Source organism: Taudactylus pleione, unplaced genomic scaffold (assembly GCF_031769625.1).
Source record: "Taudactylus pleione unplaced genomic scaffold, aTauple2 ptg000184l, whole genome shotgun sequence".
In the NCBI taxonomy this organism is placed as follows: Eukaryota; Metazoa; Chordata; class Amphibia; order Anura; family Myobatrachidae; genus Taudactylus; species Taudactylus pleione.
Window position 1 is genome coordinate 10,427,175 of NW_028284586.1, and position 25,091 is coordinate 10,452,265.

At 43.7% G+C, this 25,091-nt stretch overlaps 1 protein-coding gene across 1 annotated transcript in view; it reads right to left on the reverse strand.

Moving 5' to 3' along the window:
- The window catches only part of XYLT1 (xylosyltransferase 1), a 346,586-nt gene that overhangs the window by 59,257 nt on the left and 262,238 nt on the right, over positions 1–25,091 (reverse strand). Inside the window, exons 6-7 of the mRNA XM_088476228.1 lie at positions 12,593–12,809; positions 1,067–1,243 (exon numbers count right to left, since the gene is read on the reverse strand). Of these exons, the coding sequence (XP_088332354.1) occupies positions 1,067–1,243; positions 12,593–12,809 (394 nt within the window). The remainder of the gene's footprint in view (positions 1–1,066; positions 1,244–12,592; positions 12,810–25,091) is intronic.

Sequence of the window (25,091 nt, forward strand, 5' to 3'; positions counted from 1 at the left end):
ATGTGTATAAGGTATATATAACACATAAATGCATTCTGTGTGTATATTGGGATCCCATTACCAAGATATTTCATTATGATATGCAATTATTCCAAAATACGGAATATTCCGTTATCCAAAATAACCCTGGTCCCAAGCATTTTGGATATGGGAGACTCAACCTGTATTATAAAATTATTTACTTCATATTAGTTTGTTTATGATCATGTTTAAAGAACAGTATAAAGACTGATAACATTTAAACCTGTGATCGCCAAATGTGACATTGTGCTAAGTACTGTTATTTCCTGCTTGTAGGGAATCATAACCCCTGAAGGGGAACAGTAACTATAGTATGAGGTCACACTGAACCGGAAAGAAATGAGGTTTACTTTTTGTTTGAGGAACAGACACAGGAAAAGAACCAGGCATTCGGTAAAACAAAGGAGCGGACCTGTTAACCACCTGGCTTTCTCTGGACCATTGTATTTCAGGATTTAATGTCTAAAAAAAATAAAGACTACTGCAACTATATTTTTGTAGCAAAGCAGCTAGAATAGGGAAATAAAAATGTTTGTGTTACAGATGTGTCATCCTCCATGCGGGACCTCTGTGTGCCTCGGTAGCTCTGAGCGCCTTTCATGTGACTTTTTACCTTCATATGCATCTTATTTACACAGTGAATTGAAAACACAAGCAGCTTCTGCTGATTAAAATGATATGCAGCATGCCTATGTTCTCTGAGCAGCTGCGGGTGTATCTGCATGTGAAATGCTACGTTACAGTGTCAGCAGCTGTAACACTAACGTAGCGTTTCACATGCAGATACACCCGCAGACGCACACAGAACATAGGCATGCTGCATATCATTTTAATCAGCAGAAGCTGCTTGTGCTACCTATTCTCATCACTGTGTAAATAACATGCATTTGAAGGTAAAAAGTTTCACAAAAAGACGCTCGGCTCTACCGAGTCACACCATGGCTGGCGTGATTAGAAGGGCTCCTTAACACGCAAGGAAGCTAGATGTATGAGGACACATCTGTAGATGACTCTTAACAAATGATTGTAATGCAAAGATACATACCTGAAAGCGATGAAAATCAGAAGGCTTGAAGTCATTTGGAGAGCAGCCACACCAGTCAACAATGTGTTTATATTGACATTTGCAGCCTAGTTTTCTATTCCAGTTAGTGATTCGCAAATTATTATCCACCATGGTGTCACAATAAGCACTGTTTTCCAAAACAGTATGAAAGAAAGACTGAAAGGAAAAACAAAAGTTTAAATGTCTCCTGGTCATAGGATCATATCAAATGCAAGAAATGAACTGTGAAATATAATAGATACAAACTTTGCCAAGAATGAGGTATTCAGAAACATTAACTGCACTCAATTTTCTTTTATGTATATCCCCCAACTCAGAGTTAGATCTGTAAACATTGTAATTTGCTTCAGCACTACAGGTAAAACGGAATCGGTATGATTTACCGCCAGACGACTTCCATGGTGGTTGGAATCCCGACATTGGCATCCCGGCAGAGGAGGAAATCCCGATCGTCGAAGGTAAATATTCACTAACCTATTTCTAACCCCATAACCCTAACCTCCCCCCCCAAGTGCCTAATCCTAATCCCCCATCTAAGTGCCTAAACCTAACCCCCCTTCCCCGCCGCCTAAACCTAAGTCCCCCGGGGGGGTGCCTAACCCTACCCTCTTCCCATGAGTGCCTAACCCTCCCTCCCCCTAGCCTAACCCTAACCTCTCGAGGGGGTGCCTAACCCTAAATCCCCCCCCGGGAGCCCTAAACCTAACCCCCGCCCCCCCCTGCGGCTGTCCGCGCCCAGAGCATCCCTACAATCGGGATGCCAGGCGCCGGTCTCCCGGTGTCGGTAAAATGACAGGCGTCTAGATGTAGACACCTGTCATTTGACCTTCGCAGGGATAAAGCAGTCAGGAAGCCGCCTGTCAGGATTAGGTCCGCCGGCTTCCCGACTGCATACCGGTAAGATACACCTGAATTTATCAGTAGGACTTAAACTGCCCATACACCAGACCAACTTTCCTCCAACCATCCAACTAGTTGGTTGGATGGAATGAAAATCCGATAATGTATGGGAGTAAATGACAATCAGCCATATGCTCCCAAACACCGGAAAACGGACGAAAGCTGTTGTTCAGACAAGTTGTTTATATCAACCAGATTTAATCAACTAGCCTGAATGACCTTTGTCGTGTTTTCTGGTGTTTGGAAACAAATGGCTGATTGTCATTTACTCCCATATATTACCAGATTTTCATTTCAACCAAACAACTAGGTTGATGGTTGGAGTAAAGTTGGTCTGCTGTATGGCCAGCTTAAGGGATAAACTTACTAAAGGTCGATTTTAATCAATTAAAAATCGATCAACATCGATGTTTTGTTTCAGGGGCTAAATCACACATTTACTTATGCTTAAAATCGATACAAAAATTATATTTTAGTAAATGCGTTATTAAAATCGATCTTAAGTAAATTTACCCCTAAGAATGAACAATTTGCAGGTATAAACCTTCTTTCATACAGAGGTGTCTATGACACAAATAACATTCTGCATCAGTATGAAGTAAGCACCTGAATACTCAATATGTTATTAGGGAGCCCCTTTTTCATCCACTATCTGGCTGCTTGCTTGCCTCCTACCCTCCTAACATCATGGAATCATTGCCCCTGTCACATGATCTCTCCTGACTAACATAACCACAACATTAGATGTGTCACCACCTCCCTCAAGATCAGCAGATTAATCTCCTACTGCTTTCAACTTTACAATGATCTGATTGGTCATGCAGTAAACAGTCACATAACCTAATTGGTTAATACACAGGGTAAAGACAGACAAGCAGAAGATGAAAGCTGAATACAATAAGGTGCTCAAACATTTGTCAAATACTCTCAGTTATGCTGAATATGATTGTCATGCAGTTTGTTAGATTCTAAATACTCCTCTTCAATATATAATACAGTAGCTCACAAATAGCATACAGAAATAAGTTTATTGTGTTTGATAATTAATTTACAGGTTGTTAGGCTTGCAAAGAGTAAAGAAAAAATGTTTGCATTATGTAGCTGAAAACAGAAGATTATATGCATTATATATTGAACTCCCTAGTATGCCAGGCTAGCACCTGCCCTATCAGTGTCAGGAAATACAAACTCGCATATGAATATCTCATGTACAACAGGGTTTTCCTTCTATCAATTGTTATTGGGGGAGGCCTTTTTGGTTAATTAAAACAATGTATTTCTTTGTATGTTTCACAAATAATGGTAAAACATTCAATTCAGATAATAAAAAGAATTGTCTCCTGGATTCCATTTCGTTAAGTAATTTATTCACCTAGGTGACTTCTGAGTTAACAAAAAATTGCTTTCTGCAGTATATAATTTATATTTGGAATGAGGCGGCACCATAGAAGGCAAAGGAAGCTAATCGGTATCACGATGATTACTGTAATTTGTGTAAATTCCATTGGTGAAACAAGAGATACAATACTTCTGGATATTAGGAGGATATTTGTAACTGCTTTCCATGTACAACTGCTGTGAACAATTGTGTGAAGGGATGGGACATTAATCTGACTTTTTTTTTTTAACAATCTAGAGACAACAGAATCGAGACATTGCTTAGAGATGAGTTTAGAGAAAGACGTTTGGGGGCATGAGAACAATTTCGATAATCAACGGGGATGCTGAAGTCAACCAAGATGATAATGAACATGTCATAAAATAGGAAAAGAGGGACCTAGGTGGATAAATGTTCAAGAAATTGTTGTACAGGGGGATGATAGATCACAGAAACCCACAGAGAGTAACCTGATTGATCAGAATGTAAGAATGCTACTGTGATTGCTCTGAAATGTACAAATGAACATCTTTGTACCAATGAAGTTGATTGAGTTTAGTTCACAAGTGGGGTCTGACCACTACTAACCAATCAGAGTGCCTCTGGCCAATGAGAGCAAAAGCCTTTCTTTATTGCTTAGTTCCTGACAGGCCTCTAATCTTCTCAGTCATGTCAAGACAAAAGAACAAGATCCCCTGTGTAATAAGGGGAATAATAAAATGTAAAATGAATTATCAGGGGAATATTCATTTATTAAAAGGAATTCTTCATGGTTTTTCTGTATTTTTAACATTATATTTTCTTATGTGGCACTACAGATCTCATTTACCTTGGATTTAAGCACATGCTGGTATTTGTAGTTCTATAAGCACCAGCATTCCATGTCAGTCATGGCCTGGAGCTACTTGCGGATTTAGTAGGTGTACACAATTCTGTTTGTCCTCTTGCAAAAGTGGGAACCAGCCCTGGCTAGGAGTGTTGTGCTTAGATCACTTTGGGTGAACGAGCCTTATAGCCATTTTTATTTATTCTACATTTAAACAACAGTCATCATCATCATCTTGATAACTGGCATCTCTATCACATCATCAGGTTTACAGTGTATAGTACGCTGTAAATTTATATTCATACAGCAGACACATCCAACTCAAAATAAGCATGTAATTGTGTTACTTTTTGGGAATCGGTATGAGATGCCGAGGTCTGAATAGCCGCCTGTTCAAATACCGACGCTGGAAGGCCAAATGGTGCAGAACCCCGACAGGTGCAGGTAAGTAACTTAAACCCCCTCAACCCTCCCTTAGTGGTACCTAACCCTAAGCTCCCCGGGGGGGTGCCGAACCCTAACCTACCCCCAGAGGGGCCTAACCCCCCTTCCCTCCCCCCAGTGGTGCCTAACACTAACTGCCCCTTCCCGTAGCTTAACCCTAACTTTCCTCGGGGGTGTCTCACCCTAATCTCCCCCCCAGGGGTGCCTAATTCTAACCCCCCAATCCCCGGCTAACTGTGCACACCTACCGCCGTCCAGATATTCGGCATTTCGGCGGTCGGGATGCCGACGTCGGTATCCTGATGTCCTTCGGGGTTTCGGCATCTGCATTATGCCGGGCGGCAGGATTACGGGGTCGGTATTACAACTGCCAGCATCCCGTCCGCCGGCATATAAATTGCATCCCGTTTTTTTATGTATTTTACATCTGATTTCTGAACTTTGGACAAAAAGGTCCAGATCCATCATGAACTCATCTACACACAATTGCTATACGTATCCTATATGTGAACATCCTGTTCCCACCCAATTAAACCACTTCACCCACAAGGGGAGATGCAACTGAGTTCCAACTGCATCACACATAAACTTAGCTCCAAACAAACAAGATATGTCTGCAAAATTAACTTGCATGCAACTTTGCACCAGCTCCAGAATGCTCCCAACTCTACATGAGCCCTGTCGGTCCCATCCCTAGCTCTTGCGTCCTTGCTTTTTAAAACGGTTTGCTTATTCTAGTAACATGTTTCTGACTTTAGCATTTCCTGCATCCCCTTGCTGTTTAACAGTATTAGTGCTTCACTGCTGCCTGTCTACAGTTTGTCCAGCCTCTTACCAGTGCCGACCAGCTCCGTACTGGGAACCCAGAGCAGAAGACAGCAACCTGCGTGTCGGCTGCTGCGAAGCCCAAACTTTTTTGCACCTCCATGCCTCTTACCCCTGAGTATGTGGCAGCCCCGTTGTGAGCAAATCACTTTCAGAGACAAGCATGTCAGCGGCCATCGCACAAGCACTGCATACATGAAATTAAATGCGGACATTCGCCCCTATTCTGTATTGCACGCAATGATGTGGTCATACAGCCCCTATCTATCCACTTGTGCAAATAGGTGCCGTCATTATCAGTGCAGTTATACCTGCCCTATACCTGGCACAAGAGACCTGCCTGAAATCAGATTGAGCTTTGTTTACACACAACTCTACATAGGGCCTTATTCAGAGTTGTACACTAAAGCTCCCGCAGCTGCAGTGTATGTGCGAAAATATGCGAATGCACCAGCAGCTGGGCCGTGTACTGAGACACCCACCTGAGCCATCGCAGCTGTCCGCTAATGCATACACATATGCAAAATCAGGCAAACACCTACTCCTTGAGTGAGCCTATGGTCGGAGCCCTGTTTCCTGTGCACGTGATCACAGATGCAGGATGTGACGCACACGAAACGGTCTAGACACGTCTGTGTTTTGAGCCGCCACTCCCTGTTGCCTCCCCCAAATGCTCCCTGTCAATCACACTGCGAATAAAGACTTGCAGCGTGAAAAAATAGGAATGGACTTTGATGCATGTGCAGTGGCAAAAAATTGCTGCATTCGTAAAAAGCATCTGCATAGCAAACAACTCTGAATTAGACCGCGTTTCTACCGACACTCTCTCCACTTTGAGTTGCGACTGAGAATAATAATCAACTCTGATTTGTCTGTAGATGTGTATACTCGGGTGCAGAGCCTGTGTATAGCAATATTTATTTTTACCTTTACCTACTGATGTATTTATTGTACATTTAGGGGCATATCCAATTAGCCGCAGGGCTAATTATCGTGCTGGTCGTAATTCAATTAGCGGGGAAAGCACGCGCAGGTGTCCCCGAGACCCCGCGCGCGAGTCACCGTAGTCGGGTTTTACCTCACACCTCATGTAGGTGCGAGGTAAAATCTGTGTGAAGCCGCCCTAATCGGCCTTGCGCGAGAGGCAATAACACACTGTTTCCTGCATTTCTCGCTGACATAGCCGATTTAATGGCGCGGTGAAAAAGCTATTTTATTGAATAGCTTAACCCCGCGCCGCAGGACTTTCAAGCCACAATTACTCGCGGGAGAAGTCCCGCGGGTAATTGGATATGCCCCATTGAGTAGTAACAATGAGTAAAATATTTATCTGCATAACAGCTTTCTATGACATGAGAAATGCTTCCAGGTAAAATTAAATACCATGTGACAGTGCCCCCAGTGGCCAAAAGATGTGCAATAATGATTTATTCATTTTCCTACCAATACATTTACAACAAAACAGGTCTCACGCATGGGGCTGCCCTTGTTTTATTGAGCTTAAATCAATCTACACATATATTATTCCTGATAAATGACCGCTCATCGCAGAACAAAACGACACTCATCACTTGCTTATCTCTTCCTACAAGATGTAAAGTTTATGCAATGAATAGGGGCAAAGGGAAAGGTTCCTATTATATTAAGGACAGGCCACGAAAATCCATCCAATTTCCAGCTCTTGATCCCATTTCCAAGCCTCAGGCACCAATATCAGAGACACAGTGATGGTTTATTCTTTTCATTAAACTGTGTGGAGACTGAAAATCCTTTACATAAATATAAGATTACTATGAATGTTATAGTCTGGATCCTAGAGGGTCAAACATAACATGAAATTGCTTCTTAAAGTGTTTCATACTGGCTACTTAGGAAGACAAAATGGTTTAACTTAATTGATGCTGAAGTGACTGTCCTTTATAATGTTGCTATGCTACAGGCTGAATTGCCTTTTAAAACATTATGTTCAGTCTATACAGTCTTTAACGTTCTCTGTGCAATTTATTCTAAATCTTTTCTGCTTCACATAAGTGTAGGTTGAAGCATTTACACAGCTATCAAGCTCACAGTGTCACCTGGTGAGATCCTGGGAGCACATAGGGGTGATAACTCTGCCACAAACCAAAGCGGATGGATGGAGTATTGTTGGAAATGAGCTTTTTGTATTGTGACATCTTGCAGACATCACTAGGCAGGATGGGGCGTTCTATTAGAGCCTGGGTACACTAGGGGAATGTGTGCATGATTGTGAATAGATACAGACAGGCACATGTGCTTGTCCAAGCCGTATTAATTGCGGGTGCCTGAGCAAAGGTGCACATATAAGTTGGTGCTGATGGTCGCTAGCACTACTTAACCGCTTCTGATTGGCTGATTGCAAATTCATCTTCAGCTGATAGGTGTTTTCTCTGTGTCCTGTGCATATATTACATTTTTGCAAGATGGAGAGTTGCTGCTGCTGTATTAGTTAGGTTTATTACATTATAAGAAAATGTAATTGTGAATGCTTACTGCACAGGATGCATGTTCCTCAGCAGATGGGCTTAAAATAAGCTATTTTTATGTTTGGCTGTTTAAATTATTTTTCCAATATGTGTTCAACTCAGCAAAAGTTCCTCTGTGAGAGTGGACTGGCTCATCAGTAAATTCCCTGAGACATTACTGAAATTTGCGTACAACAAACAGACTGCGATGAGAATGACATTCATGCTTTACTGCTTTACATGGTCGCACTCATAAAAAAGAAATTAATGATACTATATATATAGATATATATAGATATATATACTGTATATATACAAAAGTCTGATTTGTGCCAGGGGTTGTATGGTCAAGAATACCTGTCATAAGTGAGTAAGATATCTGTATAAGAGCAAATAATAGAAACTTTTACAACCAGTGATATCTTTGCTTTCTGCTTTCATTAACCTGACTTGTACCGTGTGATCAAAGTAAATGTCTGATTGGCTGACGTGGAATACCAAACATGGACGCCCTTACTTAACACTATTCAAAAGGATACTCCTCATCTGCACACAGTGAAGGTAGATATTTTGTGGGTTTCATCACTATTACGAGACTGCAGCCCTCAGTTTACTGTTAACCTAGGACATCACTGAAGCACGGGCAGTGATATTTCTGGTTTCCTTAATAAGCTGATTGGCTGCATTGTTATATTGGCTTAACCCACCCAGAAAATGGCTGCTTCCATTGTGTGTTAGTGATACAGTAGCTGTACTTTAACATGACAGATATAAAATAGATAAATACGGTCACTGTTTTCTCCACTTGTTTTGTGGCATAATTTTTTTAAGAACTATAACAAACAGCAGATTGGACATAAGAGAGGGAGTGCAATCCTTGGAGGGGGCTAAATATATGGCTCTATAAATAAATAGCACGGCATTAGCACTAGTGTACTCTTCCAAATAATCCCCCTGCTATCCTCTTTAATGCTACGTGACAACCCAGTGAATATGTGTTTTATGCTTGAATTGGCTGGTTAAATGATAAAGGCATGCATTCTCACTCGAGCGCAGCAAAACTCCCCAATTATCCATTGCCCTGTGTCCTTTCATAATGATACAGAAATTCTCTGCAAGATAATGGACGAAAAGGTTATCAGAATTGAGAGGAAAAGGTGATTGCAACTGAAATGGAATTAAAATGGATTATTTAACATGTGTGCTGCATTCAACCAGTCGAATTATGACAACCAGCAGTCACGGAGAAGCGCAATGGCCTAGATTTAAAGAATGAAGTGGTGAAAAAATTCCTCTATGCTCAGGGAAAATCTTCACACCCTATGCTACTCGTAATCCTGCTCAAAATATGAACTGTTTATATAATGTATCCTTCATGCTGTGTACAGTTGGATTTATTACAGTACATCATCGAAATCTATTTTATAGATGTATTTCGCACCTTAAAGATTGAGGATGCTTTGCAGCCTAAATGGTGGAGGCAGTTGTGTGTATTGTAAGGATTGTGCACAGATGCCACCTATCTATGTACTTACCTACTCTCCTGAATTTTGGGGAGCTCTCCCAGATTCCTGATACAGTAGTCTCTTAGATACACCCACTTCCCAAGAGAAGTGGGGGGCTCGATGAAGTGATTAACTGGACCCCCCTCCCTGCACCAATCCCCTGGGACTCCCTTTCGATTATCTCCCAGGTCAAATGGTGGCAAGTATGCTTCTCTAATGTAATTTCTGTACCTCTCTTAAACAGAATGCTTCATAAGTGGACAGTATCAAATGCAGTACATAGTATAGTTATAATTTGGGGCCCCTCCGTCACAGTCGCTGACATTGTAATGTAGCAATTCACATGATGACAGGCTATAGATAGATGAAGGCAGAAGCTGATGGTCTGACATGGAGCTCTCCACTAGTGTATGGTGGCTTCTCAGGTGCCGGGAAGGGGTGCCATGTATTGGGCGGCAGTAACGGTACACTTCGGGTATGTAATTACAGCCCTAAATGGGGTGAATATGTTGTGGACAATGGAGGAGGTGCCCCTTCAGAGCTGGAGCCTCCATTGTCTCCCATAGTCCTGCCCCTGGATCCATCTATAGCAACCTTTCATAAAATCTAGCTTGTTAATGCAAATGACAAAACAAATCTCCCCAGTATGACATTTGCAAATTAAGGTAAATATAAATTCTCTGGATCAATTGTCCCATATTATGTCCTCTACTAATTATATCTGCAGATACCTTTTCTTGTAAGAAAGGCATCTAATCCAGATTTAAATGCTGTTAGTGAATCTGCCATCACAACTGCATGTGGTAAGAAGGGTCCCGACGGTCAAAATCCAGACAAATTTAGGTAAGTATTCTAACCCTTACCCTTCCCCTAACCCACCCCTCCCACAGCTTAACCCTAAACCTAACCTAATACTTGCCACCGGAATGTGTCGGGACTCGGATAGTCGAGGTTGCCGCTGTCGTATTGTGACCGTAGGCCCTCAGGATCCTGACTACATCCCAAGAAGTTCCACAGGTTAATCACTTAGAGTGGTCTATTCACCATCACCTAATAAACAAATTAGGAATCGGGCCCATTCATTATAATTGTAACATAGGAGATATCAGTGATACAGTATCTCCTGCTTACCTTTCAGCCACAATCTGGCCCACTGGCCCCTTACACTAGTATGAGGACAAAACTCATTAAGCTCTGTAAATACAATATCTTCGGAGCTTGACTGTGGGAACATTCACCATCTTCAGATAGCGTTTGTTCCTGTACCCTGGTTTATGAATAAGGACCCATCTGCCAAAGCTCGGATCCTTCAGCCAGACGCTGGGGCTTTGTGCGCCTGCATGAAAACCAGACGAGATAGAATGATAATTATTGGGGGCCGGTTTTGGGGTGTAACGAATAGCCCTAAAAACCACTTATGAAGCCCTTCATATGCTAATTGTGAAACCTGCTTTCTTCTATTTACACTGGATAACCCCTTGTCCTCTTTATGGTCCTTTATTTGAAAATGGAGATACATACTACGAATGACCTCTAATTCCATAATCGGGATTCCGGTGTTAGGATTTTTCCAAAGTAAACAAAACTAACTATTTATACCGGTTTTATAAATTAGCTCTTTCCTTCCCTTTGCCTCAGAACCCTTTTAAGTTCTCTTATGACCATTTATAGTGAGATGCCTGGGGCTGCATCCGAAGTCTTACTTATCACTTTAATTGCTAACAGTGCTGGCGTCCCCTGATCGCATTCACACCTGCAGACTCTCTCTGGCACTGGGTGCTGATGCCCAGCATTCTTCTATTCCAAATTTATTTCTAAATTAGTTTTTTAAAATTGAATTCCATTCAATATTTAAATGAACATGCTGTAGTTATTACTACAGGCTGGGTGCTTAACCCTACATTCATCTGTACATTAAGGTTCTCTACTATTTTGGTGTCACCCCTTCGGATGGTGTCACCAAGCAGCAGTGATGGATGATGCGCTCGTCATCCACAGTGCACCCGGAGAGGCTGGGGGCAAGCCCCCTGCGAGACAAGATTGAGGGTGTGACTGTGTGTCACACCCCAAAAATGGAATATAACTGGAGGTGTAGCTTTAAGTACATGAGGCAATGTCTCTTCCATGAGTGCGCCTTCGGCACTCGCAGAAGGGTACACAGTCGGGGGTGTCAGGGTGAGAATACGGACTGAGTGACACCAACCCCAGTGATGCCACTGCCACAAGAGCCCAGTGAAAGAGTGGATTAGTGGACACTGAATAGGTGAAATAGGGAGAGATGTATTAAATCTTCTAAAAAGGACAAATGGAGTTGCCCATAGCAACTAATCAGCTTCTAGCTATCATTTTATAAAATGTACTTGATCAATGATAGCTAGAAACTAGTTGCTGTGGGAAACTTCTCCACCTGTATCCTTTAGAACGTTTGATACATCTCCCCCAAAATGTAAAAGCCGCCACACAGAAGTCTTACCTCTGACATGGATGAGAAGCAGCCAGTAACGTTTTACCTGTGAAGCTACTGACTACTGCTCCTCCATGTCTGTGATGGACTAGGATGTCACATCCCAGTGCCCCCCCACCCTTTCTGTCTGCCAAAGTAATAATCTGCAGGGAGGTGGGAGAGTAACTGCTCAGGGTGGGGTGAGCCACCTAAGCCATATTTTTAGCTTCCTCCAGAACTGCATGTAGCAACAACACAGCATCTACATAAATTACAATAGGCAGCTAAATGCGGATATTAAATACTGCATTTCTTTAGCTACAAAATACAAGTTTTATGAAGCCATCCCAGACACATCCCATAGTGTGGAATTAATATGTTTAATAGCTTATGACAAATATATAATACCCAGATGATGATGGAAAAGGTGGACTAGAGAGATGTTAAAGCGGGTATTTATCATGTATCAGCAATTCTCATAGCACAGAAATGTCTGGCTGATATATTCCTTTTAATGTAGGTTAATGAAGAGGAGCATACTGCGATTTAATAAGGTTGTGTTCTAACTGCTGATACCATGTAGGGCTCTATATAAGAAGGGTGTTAAAATGACAGTGCAGACCCACGTAAAGAGTTATCTTTAACTAGTCATCAGTCTCCATGGTTTCATATAACACTGACAAGGTATATATTTAACATACCTCAGCTGGAAGCAGTGTGTAGGAATAGAATTGTTTCATCTTTGTAACTAGATCGTCATTGGAAAAGGTCACATATTCCACAAACTTCCTGTTGAGGAGAAACCAGTCTGAGCCACCATCTACAGTAATGCCTTCTGGGATCTTCCTGTCCCCAAGACGCCACATGTGTGTGTCACATTCCAGGAACAACCTGTCCAGACCCTGTTTCCTGATAAACCTAATATAAAAGGGAAAGCATCACTGTACAAAATGTAACTAAATATATAAAATATCTATTCATAATGATACAGGCATTAGCAAAGACAATTTTTTTTTTTCAAACATAAATCAAAAAGATTAAAAATCATTTGATAAAATTATAAGGTGGTCAATATTACATTTAGTAAAAAGAAAATGTTCCATGTACTCAGTGGCATAACTAGGGGGGTCGAGCAGGGCTTGTTGGAGTTCGGTCATGACGTCTCTCCCATAATGCAGAGCGGCCCAGGAGGACGGAGGAGCGGATGGCGACTGGAGCAGGAGCCAGGCGAGCACGGATTCAGGTGTTTTTTTATTTTACATGTGTGTCTTTGTCCGCACTGCTAGGGGCACTGTTTACGGGAGGACTACTACTGGGGCACTGCATAGAGGGGGGGGGACTGCTACTGGGTGCACTGCATAGGAGGGGACTACTCCTAGGGGCACTGCATTGGGGGGGACCACTACTGGGGGGGGACTACTACTGGAGGCACTGCATCGGGGGACTACTACTGGGGGCACTGCATAGGGAGGACCACTACTGGGGGCACTGCATAGGGTGGGCTTACTACTGGGGACACAAGGGGCACTGCATAGAGGGGACCACTACTGGGGGTGCTGAATAGGGAGGACCACTACAGGGGGCACTGTATAAGGGGCACTGCATAGGGGGGACCACTACTGGGGGCACTGAATAGGGAGGACCACTACTGGGGGTACTGTATAAGGGGCACTATTGGGAGCCTTCATAAGGGGACCACTACTGGGGGCACTGTATAAGGGGCACTACTGGGGGCCTGCATAAGGGGGACCACTACTGGGAGCACTGTATAAGGGGCACTGCAGAGGGGGGACCACTACTGGGGGCACTGAATAGGGAGGACCACTACAGGGGGCACTGTATAAGGGGCACTGCATGGGGGGATCACTACTGGGGGCACTGCATTGGGGGAGACCACTACTAGGGGCACTGTATAAGGGGCACTACTGGGGGCCTGCATAAGGGGGACCGTTACTGGGGGCACTGTATAAGGGGCACAACTGGGGCCTACATAAGGGGGACCACTACTGGGAGCACTGTATAAGGGGCACTGCATAGGGAGGATCACTACTGGGGGCCTGCATAATGGGGACCACTATTGGGGGCACTGTATAAGGGGCACTGTATAGGGGGGACCACTACTTGGGGCCTGCATAATGGGGACCACTACTGGGGGAACTATATAAGGGGCACTGCATAGGGGGACCACTACTGGGGGCACTGTATAGGATGGACTACTACTAGGGGCACAATACAGGGGGCTTACTACTGGGGGCACTGCACAGGGGGGATCACTACAGGGGACACTGAATAGGGAGGACCACTACAGGGGGCACTGTATAAGGGGCACTGCATGGGGCGGATCACTACTGGGGGCCTGCATAAGGGGGAGACCACTACTGGGGGCACTGTATAAGGGGCACTACTGGGGACCACTACTGGAAGCACTGTATAAGGGGCACTGCATAGGGGGGACCACTACTGGGGGCACTGAATAGGGAGGACCACTACAGGGGGCACTGTATAAGGGGCACTGCATGGGGGGGAACACTACTGGGGGCACTGCATTGGAGGAGACCACTACTAGGGGCACTGTATAAGGGGCACTACTGGGGGCCTACCATAAGGGGGACCACTACTGGGAGCACTGTATAAGGGGCACTGCATAGGGGGGATCACTACTGGGGGCCTGCATAATGGGGACCACTACTGGGGGCACTGTATAAGGGGCACTGTATAGGGGGGACCACTACTGGGGGCACTGTATAGGGTGGACTACTACTAGGGGCACAATACAGGGGGCTTACTACTGGGGGCACAAGGGGCACTGCACAGGGAGGATCACTACAGGGGGCATTGAATAGGGAGGACCACTACAGGGGGCACTGTATAAGGGGCACTGCATAGGGCGGATCACTACTGGGGGCCTGCATAAGGGGGAGACCACTACTGGGGGCACTGTATAAGGGGCACTACTGGCGGCCTGCATAACGGGGACCACTACTGGGGGCACTGTAATAAGGGGCACTACTGGGGGCCTGCATAAGGGGGACCACTACTGGGAGCACTGTATAAGGGGCACTGCATAGGGAGGACCACTACAGGGGGCACTGTATAAGGGGCACTGCATAGAGGGGGGATCACTACTGGGGGCCTGCATAAGGGGGGCCACTACTGGGGGCACTGTATAAGGGGCACTACTGTTGGCCTGCATAAGGGGGTCCACTACTGGGGGCACTGTATAAGGGGCACTGCATAGCGGGGGGATCACTACTGGGGGCCTGCATAAGGGGGACCACTACTGGGGGCACTGTATAAGGGGCACTACTGTTGGCCTGCATAAGGGGGACCACTACTGGGGGCACTGTATAAGGGGAACTAATGGGGGGCTGTATAAGGGGGACCACTACTGGGGGCACTGTATAAGGGGCACTACTGGGGGCCTGCATAAGAGGGACCACTACTGGTGGCATTGCATACTGGGGGTACTGTATAAGGGGGACTGTATTAGGGGCAATACATTAAGGTGCATATGGAATGGAAAGGAATGTTCCCAGAGTGACAAGAAAAGGGTGTGTGTAATGTTGACACACCCCATTTTTCAGTGGCCATGTCCCCTTGTGACCACACCCATTTTTCGGCACACTGGGGGGGGGGCCGCGCTCCATTTTTCAATTTGCCCTGGGCACCAAATACCCTAGTTATGCCACTGCTTGTACTTCATCCCTAAACACATAGTATAATGTAGGGGCCTGGTTACAGTTATATGCAATTCAGCCGCATCACCACTGGGTGGTGACAGGACTGTTGCTTGTACAGTAAAATACGTTTAGTCAGGTTGAGTTGAGGGTTGTAGTTGAACATGCGGGCTATGCTGAGCTGCATTAGGTATAGGGCTTATGCTAGTGCACACTGATAATGATAAACAAGTGTATGAATAGGGACGGTGCAGTCGCATATATGGGCGAATATCCGCAGTTAAGGCCTGATTCAGAGTTGGGAATACAGTAAGAAATAGCAAGTAACTGTGTACCTGGACAAACCATGTTGCAATGCAAGGGGGGACTGCATAAGGGGCAATGCATTAAGGTGCATATGGAATGGAAAGGAATGTTCCCAGAGTGACAAGAAAGGGGTGTGTGTCATGTTGACATGCCCTATTTTTCAGTGGCCATGCCCCCTTGTGACCACACCCATTTTTTTTACAAACATACATTTTTTGCATGTGGGGTAAACAATGTGGTCACTATGGGGGTGCGGGCTGCACCGGGTGTCACCCTCGGAGGGGGTGACAGCAAAATGCCAGCTCTTCTTCAGTGACAGGAGATGGGTACTGCAGTGTGACATTCTCCTGCAGCACTCAGCTCCTGTCACAGAGGAGGAGCCGACAGTGCAGGCACTAGCCTCCAGGGGCAGGCCAGTATCTCAGGTGATGCTGGGCACACCTCCGGAGGGATTTCCATTTAGGCCATGCCCCTTTATTGCAGGCCACACCGTCTTTTCAGGCACATGCTGCGGATAGGAGTATGCTCTGGGTGTCATCATATCCGATGACGCCTCTGGGGGTAAATACTGGCTGCTTTTGCATGAAGCCCACAAATACATTACATTATTATTACACTGTAGTTTAGATTTCAGTTTGGACACACCCTTCCTAATCCAAATCTCTCTGCACATTTTACATCTGCCCCACCTGTAGTGCAGCATGGTTTTACAAAGATAATCAGTAACTTGCTCTTTCATACTCTATTCCAAACTCTGAATAAGGCCCTTAGTTCCGTGCATGCAGTACGAGTATAACTGCAGCCGAATCTGAATCAACTCCTTCAATATCTTGCAACTTTGGGGTACAAGAAATGAAAGAGTGTCGCAGTGCACCAGTGGAGAAGTTGCCCATAGCAACCAAGCAGCCTTGAGGAGGACGTTTATCAAGTACATTATATAGAATGATAGGTCAAAGCTGATTGGTTGCAATTGGGAACTTCTCCACTGGACCACTTCTCTATTTTGAATAAAATGAATGGACTGATGAAAATCAAATCAGAAAGTGGTTGCTTATAATGATTTGTACATTCATGTACAATGCAAAAATTAATTTGAAAGATAAATAAAAAACTTTGCTTTGATAACATAAGTATTTCGCTGAGTGTCAAACTGATCAGTATATACTGTACCTGTTCATACTGTTCTCTTTGACCAAGCTATGAACATATTATGCGGTTAAATGAAGCTAGCTATAGAACTCTGCATGCAAATACATTAAATGCAATATATTTAGCAATCCTGTTGCAGTCCTCTCTTATTTAACACACAGTTTATCCACCATTATATGTACTTCAGCTCCAGTAAGAAATATTTTCTTCTAGGAAATCCTACTAAACAATGCAAATGACAACTATAATCACAGAACATGGCACAGATAAACAAAAAGTACATAGCATTCTTATTTTAAATAAAATAATGTCTGAATGACAGGAAAATAACACAGCTGTAACACAACCTTACCATAATTGTTGCTCAAGAAATTGTCATTGGCACCGACTGAAATATAATTTTAGTTTTAAATAGGTCATAATTCCTTCTGAGGAAAATAGGAAGTACTGAGGCGGCTTTTATCGGCAACGGTAGAATTGCTGGCAATAATGGACAATTTTAGACTAAGTTGCTTTGTAATTACAAATATAATAATATGTACTTATCTGCAAACACCTGGAAAACAAGATTTTATACTCACCTGATAGAGAACACAATTGTGCACCACGTACAATAAAATTAACAACAGGGAGGGAGCTCAGTGTCCCCCATATGGACTCAGAAGAACTGATTTTATGGGGAGTATAAAATCGTATTTCCTCTTTCATCCCATCTAGGGGACATTGGGAGTTCCCCAATGGAGCCCAAGAGACAGGGTTACGCCCTGGCTTTGCCGTGCGCAAAACTTTGCGCCCATAACTGGCATCTTTAAGAGCAAAAGTGTGGAAATAGTAACAGTTTCTAAAGGTGATCACAGAGTTCCAGGTAGCTGCCCTGCACAACTGCTCAAACGAGGCACCCTACAGCACTGTCCTAGCTCACAGCTTTCGTAGAATGTGCCCTGATGGGATCCGGAACTGCTGTCTCCCAGACAAATATGGCTAATAGCAAATCTAATCCATTGGGCAAGCCGTCCATCCTTACTTGTGAGCTTTAAACAAACCTAAGAAACTATTTTGCGAAAATAAGAGGTCCGCTCCACATAAATTCGCAATGCCCTGACCACATCCAAAAGATAAAGGGAAGAACTACCCTCTGAAAAATTGACTGCCAAAATGCCAACAAAACAATCCCCTGAATGATATAAAAATGTGAAACCTTCTTCGGCTGAAAATACGGGCTTATATGCAAAACCACCCTGTCATGGAGAAAATTTCAAAATGGAGCTTTTACAAAGGGAACCACCAGCTCAGAAACTCTCCTTGCAGAGGCTATAGCTAACAAAAAAACAACTTTTCACTTAAGCCACCTTAAGTTTCGAAAGGATCCTATTGTAACACCTCCAAGAATAGATTTAAGATCCCATGGTTGAACCGGCGAAACATAGGTATGCTGAATTCTAACAAGCCCTGCATAAAAGGCAGAATTCTAACAATTTTACACTCCCAGAATAAATACAGCCGAGATGGCTGGAACAAACTTCTCTGTCCATCTCATTATTTGGGATGTCTCTAACATTGCTAGATAAATTATCGTGCCACCCTGGTGGTTGATTTATGCCACTACCATGGAATTGTCCAATTGTATCTTGATAGGACGTCACTGTAAGAGGTTCTGAGCCTGAATCTTTAAACATTGAAAACTGGCCCTAGTACCAGAATACGATTTGGAAGGGCAGCCTACTTCCTGGACCAGCTACCCTGAAACTACAATCCCAAGGTAAGTGCCCCCCAACTGGATAACTGGCAGCTGTTGTAACTAGAGTTCAGTCCCAGACTGAGAACTGGCAGCCCCTTGTCAGATTTGTCAAGTCTCGGTTCCCGTCTGGACCAACAAAGTAGAATTTGCTGCCAATTTTCTGTTTGGCAGAATACTCTCTGACAAGCTCTGTCCAACAGCATCCCTAAAAAGACCATATGCTGGGACGGCACCATCTTGGACTTTGGGAAAAATATGATCCAGCCATGCTCCTCCAAAGTTTTTATTGCAACCTGCAAATGAAGGCTGAGCTGTGTACTGGACCATGTCTTAATCAGTGAGTAGTCTAAGTAAGGGAGAATTGTAATGCCTTATATCTGTAGACAAGCCACCATGGCTGCCATAACTTTAGTAAATACCCTTGGAGCAATAGCAGTCCCCAAAGGGTAAGGCTTAAAACTGGTAATGTAGCGGGCCCACCACAAACCTGAGAAGCTTGTAATCCCCTGCCCAGATTGGTACATGTAAATGAGTGTCTTTGATGTTCAATGACACTAAGAATACCCCGCCCATTATTGAAGCAATGACGGAGTGCCAAGATTCCATCTTGAACGTAAATGATGGTTCAATCCTTTGGCATTGAGCACTGGGTAAAAACAGCTGTCCAGTTTTTGTACCAGAAAAAGGTTGGCATAGAACCTCAATGTCTTGTTGCCATGGCCATGCGAACCCGGACATATCCCCTTCTATAGGCCCGACTGTCTCCTGGAGGATGGAGCCCACGACTTTCCAAGGAAACAAAAAGGCCTAAAGCAAGGAGTCTGGCAATGGGGGAACTACCATAGGTGGCATCACCCACAATTTGTATCTACTTCCAAGAGAGGATACGTAAACTTGAAACCTGAGGGAAATTTTCTGTGATTTCTTCACCTGGAAAGATGTCTCCATGGCCCACCCGACAATTCTTGCAATGTTGCCACAGAGGAATCAACCAATTTGTCTATAACATTACAAACTCGAGAACACTAGTTCTACCATTTTACCCTGAGCCACAGGGATAGGCGACCTGGAAGCTAACAGCTGAGCACAGAGTGGAGTGGAAACACTTACCTTTGTCTGCCGACAGTATTTTTGATTTCACAGGTGACTGCCAAACAAGCACTTAAGGACCACATAATTTCAAATAACGGTGCCCCTAAGTTTACTGAAGCCAGGATTGGGAAACTATTCCCTCATCTGTAGACTTCATAACAATGTCTGCAGCTCAGGGGTGGTTCTATGGTGATCACACATGATCACCAGCGAATTACATCTTTCAAAGACAGCTATTACTGAGTCTTTGGATTCCAGGATGGAAGAGAAAGAGCACTTTTAAAATCAGCAGTCACGAGTGTGAGCGTACAACGACATAAACGTGCACTTATTATTGTCACTCAAGATGATTAAGGCTGTGATGAGTAGTTCGGTCAGTCTGGAGGTCCTGTTAGGCCCAAGTCAGTCCACATTACCCTGTCAAGACCCGTCATGGAGCCCGTTGCATACTGGTGGCTTCTGACACTGGTCAACAACCAGGACTGGTCGTGAAATTACTTTACAAAGTACATCAATATGTAAGTCAATAGGAGTGTTTTGCGTTGGGGACAGTGAGGGAAGAGAAGGAGCTGTGTATTGGGGAGAATAAGTTAAGAGGGGGGGCTGTGTTTTGAGGGCAGTGTGTAAAGAAGGGACTGTTTATTGTGGGTAGTGTATAAAGAGAGGGGCTGTGTGTGGTGGAAAAAGAATGAAGAGAGGGGACTGTGTATTGGGAGTATTGGGAAGGGTGAGTTATATGGGGCACTGTGCAGAGTCGTAACTAGACTTTTTGGTGCCCTGTGCCAGAAAGAGCATTGGCGCCCCCCTCCACTATTTTTCAAATAGGGACATAAGACACGCTTCTGAAAAAGGGCCATGGCCTCATGGGAAAGGGCCAGTTAAGAGATAGAGGCAACCAGAAGAAGCTGAGGATAAAAGAAGAGGAAGCTACAAGTGAGAATGACAATAAACAGGAAAAGTGACAGGCCCAAACAGCGCCCCCTGCCCTGCAGTGCCCTGTGCCATGGCACAGGTCGCACTACCCTAGTACGGCCCTGGCACTGTGTATTGGAGGACTGTGTGGCATGGAGTCACAGTTAGTATAGAAAGGGGGCTGCATATTAGGGAAAGTGAATGAAAGGGGAGTTGTGTATGGTGAAGAGAGAGGACTGTTTTAGGAGAGTAAGTGACATGTGACAAGAGATGGTACTGTGTATTTGGGAGAGTGGGGGAAGAGGATGCTGTGTACTGGGGATAGTGAGTTAAGAAGGGGGCTGCGTATTCGGGAGTGTGAGTGCAGAGTTGGGCTGTGTAATTCTAATGTATAGCTAATAAAAAAATCCTTTAAATGTGCAGCCAATATGTTGACATGTATTAATAAATATCAAAAGAATTATATAGCATATAATGGCGATGAAAATATTTTTACATTTCAGCAAAGCAGTGATATTTTTTATCTTCAATATTTAAATTATGGCAATTTTCAAATTGACCTTATTAAGCCATGAAGATGCTGCAGTCCACACCAAATAAACCTGGCACATAATCACTATGGGTGATCAGCAGCTCTGCAAAAGGTGCCCGGCTGTGCCACCCATTTAATAAAAGACTACAGTATCTATAATTACCCCTGAGAAACTTAGTGCTATTGTGTACAAAATTCTGTCTTTAAAATATATAGCTGTAAACAATATAGAACAAAGCTATTTAAAAGCTGCTATTTTTTTTAATAATGATCTATTGCTAATGAGTTTCATGTTTGAATGCATACTGACCCCACACTTTGCCCCCAATTTGTGATTTCCATGCTGGGAGTGTTATAGGACAGAGTAATGAAGGAGATGCACGAGGTGATAATTAATTATAGTGACAGAAATTGACAGGTATAACTCAGAGGATTATTTCTCAACCTTCATCAATTATCCATTGTAATATAATGTACCTGCTTTCAACTTTGAAGCCTTGTCAATTGTCCTACGTTCCAACTCATTTATAAGACAAAATTAGGGTGTCACCTCAAGCTGTTCTTTCACAAAGCACAAGGATTTGAGTTTGTATATATTAAAATGTAAGTGTTACAATATTTCAAATATTACATTATAGCCATGTTATACATAGAAAATCATAATGGTGATTATAGCGCACCAAGGTCTATCTAGTGTACACGGATGACACAACAGGGTTGGCAACATGGGTGTTACCATAGAAGCAAGGGGTGCAGCTGCTATTGGGGTCCAAAGCTGAGGGGGGCCCATCTTAAATGTTTTATATACATTTTTCACCATTGGGTTTTACATAGGAGCCTTTACAAACTTTTGGTATGTGGCCTTTAAATACCTAGTTACGCCCCTGGTTGGCAATCAATCCAATGGTCTACTTAGAACTTCTATAGACAATTTAAATACTAAGGGGTCTATGTACTAAGCCTTGGAGAGAGATAAAGTAGATGGCGATGAAGTACCAACCAATCAGCTCGTGTCATTTTTCAAACACAGGGCCTGATTCAGCAATGAAAGCAGTTGCTAATACACACACAATCGGTCGATTAATTTGCACTGCGCATATGTATGCATCGCAGTGTACGTGCGTGAACTAGCATTTGCAATCCAAACTGTGATTGCAGAGGGTACGCAGACCCAGAACAGAGTGATTGTCAGGAAGTGCCATTTGTGGTGGTGATGGGGGGGTGGTCGGCAAACGCAGCCGTGCCAGTGCATTGCAGCGCCGTTGCAGGGGTGCGCATAAATTATCCACTTCGTGGCCATACGCAGCCTGAGGTCTAATAACGTGCGCTGAAGTTAGCAATTCTTGAGTGTGGTCTGACCTGCCTTAACTGTACATATGGGTCCGATGTTACTCGTTGTTACAGATTAATTCGCTATGTTGCCCAATCATACGGATGTGAGTAAGGGGAAGTGGGCGTCCTTATGTTAGGCTGTGATCCCAATGCAATTGCAAATATTTGCATTTCACCGCTGACATTAGCAACTGCATAGCGTGTGTATTAGCAGAACAGCGAACCTTGCTGAACCAGGCCCACAGCTTGTAAAGTGACAGTGAGGAGCTGATTGGTTGGTACTTTATCTGCATTCACTATATCTCTCTCCAAGGCTTAGTATATAGGCCCCTAATTACCAGCATCTAGAATATCTACTTTAAATTTGTACATACAAACTAAACTAATCATACCTTTCTTTCCAAAATATGCAATACTATATTGTAAGCTAGGCCACAGATTTGTTGGTTACAGGCAATGTATTGGGCAAAGGAAAACCTGGTTTTATACAGTTTTTGCAAGATATAAAAATGAAGATGCTGAAGTAAAGTTGATCAAGGTCTTGCTATTGTGCCTATTATTAATGCTATGTACGTAACTATTGAGAATGTATGTCTGGTGAGCAGAATAATACAGATACATAAATTTTACTTTCAGCAAAAGCTGACAGATCGTTTCATTTTATTAGCTCTTAGATATGATATCAAATCAGCTGAGTAGATACACTGAATCCAGTGCACAGACTTGTTCTTATAGCTAGTCATAGATTTCTGTCACTCGGGGGAAGACAGTAATTTGACGCCCCTCCCCCCCACAATAAAAACAACAACAACAACAAAGAGCACAAAAATGATAGTGTGGTTGTGTGACACGGTAATGCCCCTTACAACACATTATGCCACAGTAATGCCCCCAGTGACAGCAGCCCCCCCAGAACTGACAGATAAAAAACTTTTAAAATCAAACTTTCACGTTAAAATGGGATCTCCTAGTAAGCCAGCTCCCTCCTTTTACTTGCCGTCTCTGCATGGCGGGTGAGCTCAGGCGGCTTAGGATGGGACAGAGATGCTACATGCCGGTTAGCGCCACTCATTCGAAACGGTTCGAGCTTGCGGACCGGCAGCCACTGCTGATTGTCTGCAGGTCCGCAAGCTCTGATTGGCTTGCGACCGACGTCACATTAAACTGATGGCTGCGTTGTGTCTCTCAAGGCCGGGCTGCAGGCGGCTGCCTGCAGGTCCCCGGCGTGTGGCCCAAACCCACACGTGCAAGTACCTGGGGCCACCCCACCTTGGCAGCCTCTCGTCACCCCCTCAAAACATTAAAGTGAATTTGAACATATACTGTATGTGTATTGTACAAGTTTCCCCAGTTGACCGGATTTTAATTTGGAATGCATACTGTGTTTGAAAATCTGTTATTTCTCTCTGTTCACAAATAAATATGAGCCGCTGTCTTTGTATTAGTAGCAACTAACAATTATTATAATATTCTATATTGTGTACTGCAGAATTGCTGTGTTCATTTGTTTTAATGGTTTATATCAGCGTAGTACGTATGAAGAACGTTATTTTGTTAAAGAAAAAATAAACCTGTAAAAAAGCTTCTGCTTTTCCATTTTACAAGAATAATAAAAGAAACAGCAATCTGACAAATCTATAATAAATCCTTCTGCTCCAGACCTGCAGGGGTTAATCCAGCAGTAATTATTGAGCAATGAGGTTGTGCCAGACTTAATGTTCCATTAGCACAATCAGGACCATGAAAAGGAATGAGATATGCAGGGGCTATGATGATAATTTCATATTACCGGCTACATGAAACATGCCTTCTGTCATTTATGACACTGTACTTAACACTTCTTTACATGTGACCTACTTAAGACACAGTAGTATTTACCATTTAGCTGTTTATTAAACATCCGAAGCTTTATAATAATAATCAGACTTTTTGCCCAGGATATTCCTGCAAAACTTAACAAATGCACTGAACTTTGGTTCTATGTACTTAGCAGAATATGGTAGATGTGAGCAGAATATTGAAGGTGCAACTTAAGCTGGGTAGACACTATATGTCGGTCTAATTGGTATGTATGCACAGACGATATGTCGGTGATCTTCGTCATCCACTGACACATAAGGTTGGCCCTGCAGCACAGCTGCTGCCAATATACCTTGCAAATATATCTGTACATCTGGCTTTGTGTACAGGGCCACCCACCGACCACCCATACACTGGCTGCAGGAACCGCTGACACTCATGACAACTAGGTGGGCAAACTTAAATGGCCGTCCAGTTGTGATGTCTGGTCAGACATATCGAGTGGCCAATGGTAAGTGTGTATAGCTTACCAAATCAGCAGCTGGGTCAGCGGGCCAATTGGCCGGCCGCTTGATTGGCCAAGTGTGTACCCAGCATTAGACTGAACGTTTATAAATTAGTGCAACTTACCGTGGTGCCACGGAGCACACCCTAACAGTGCA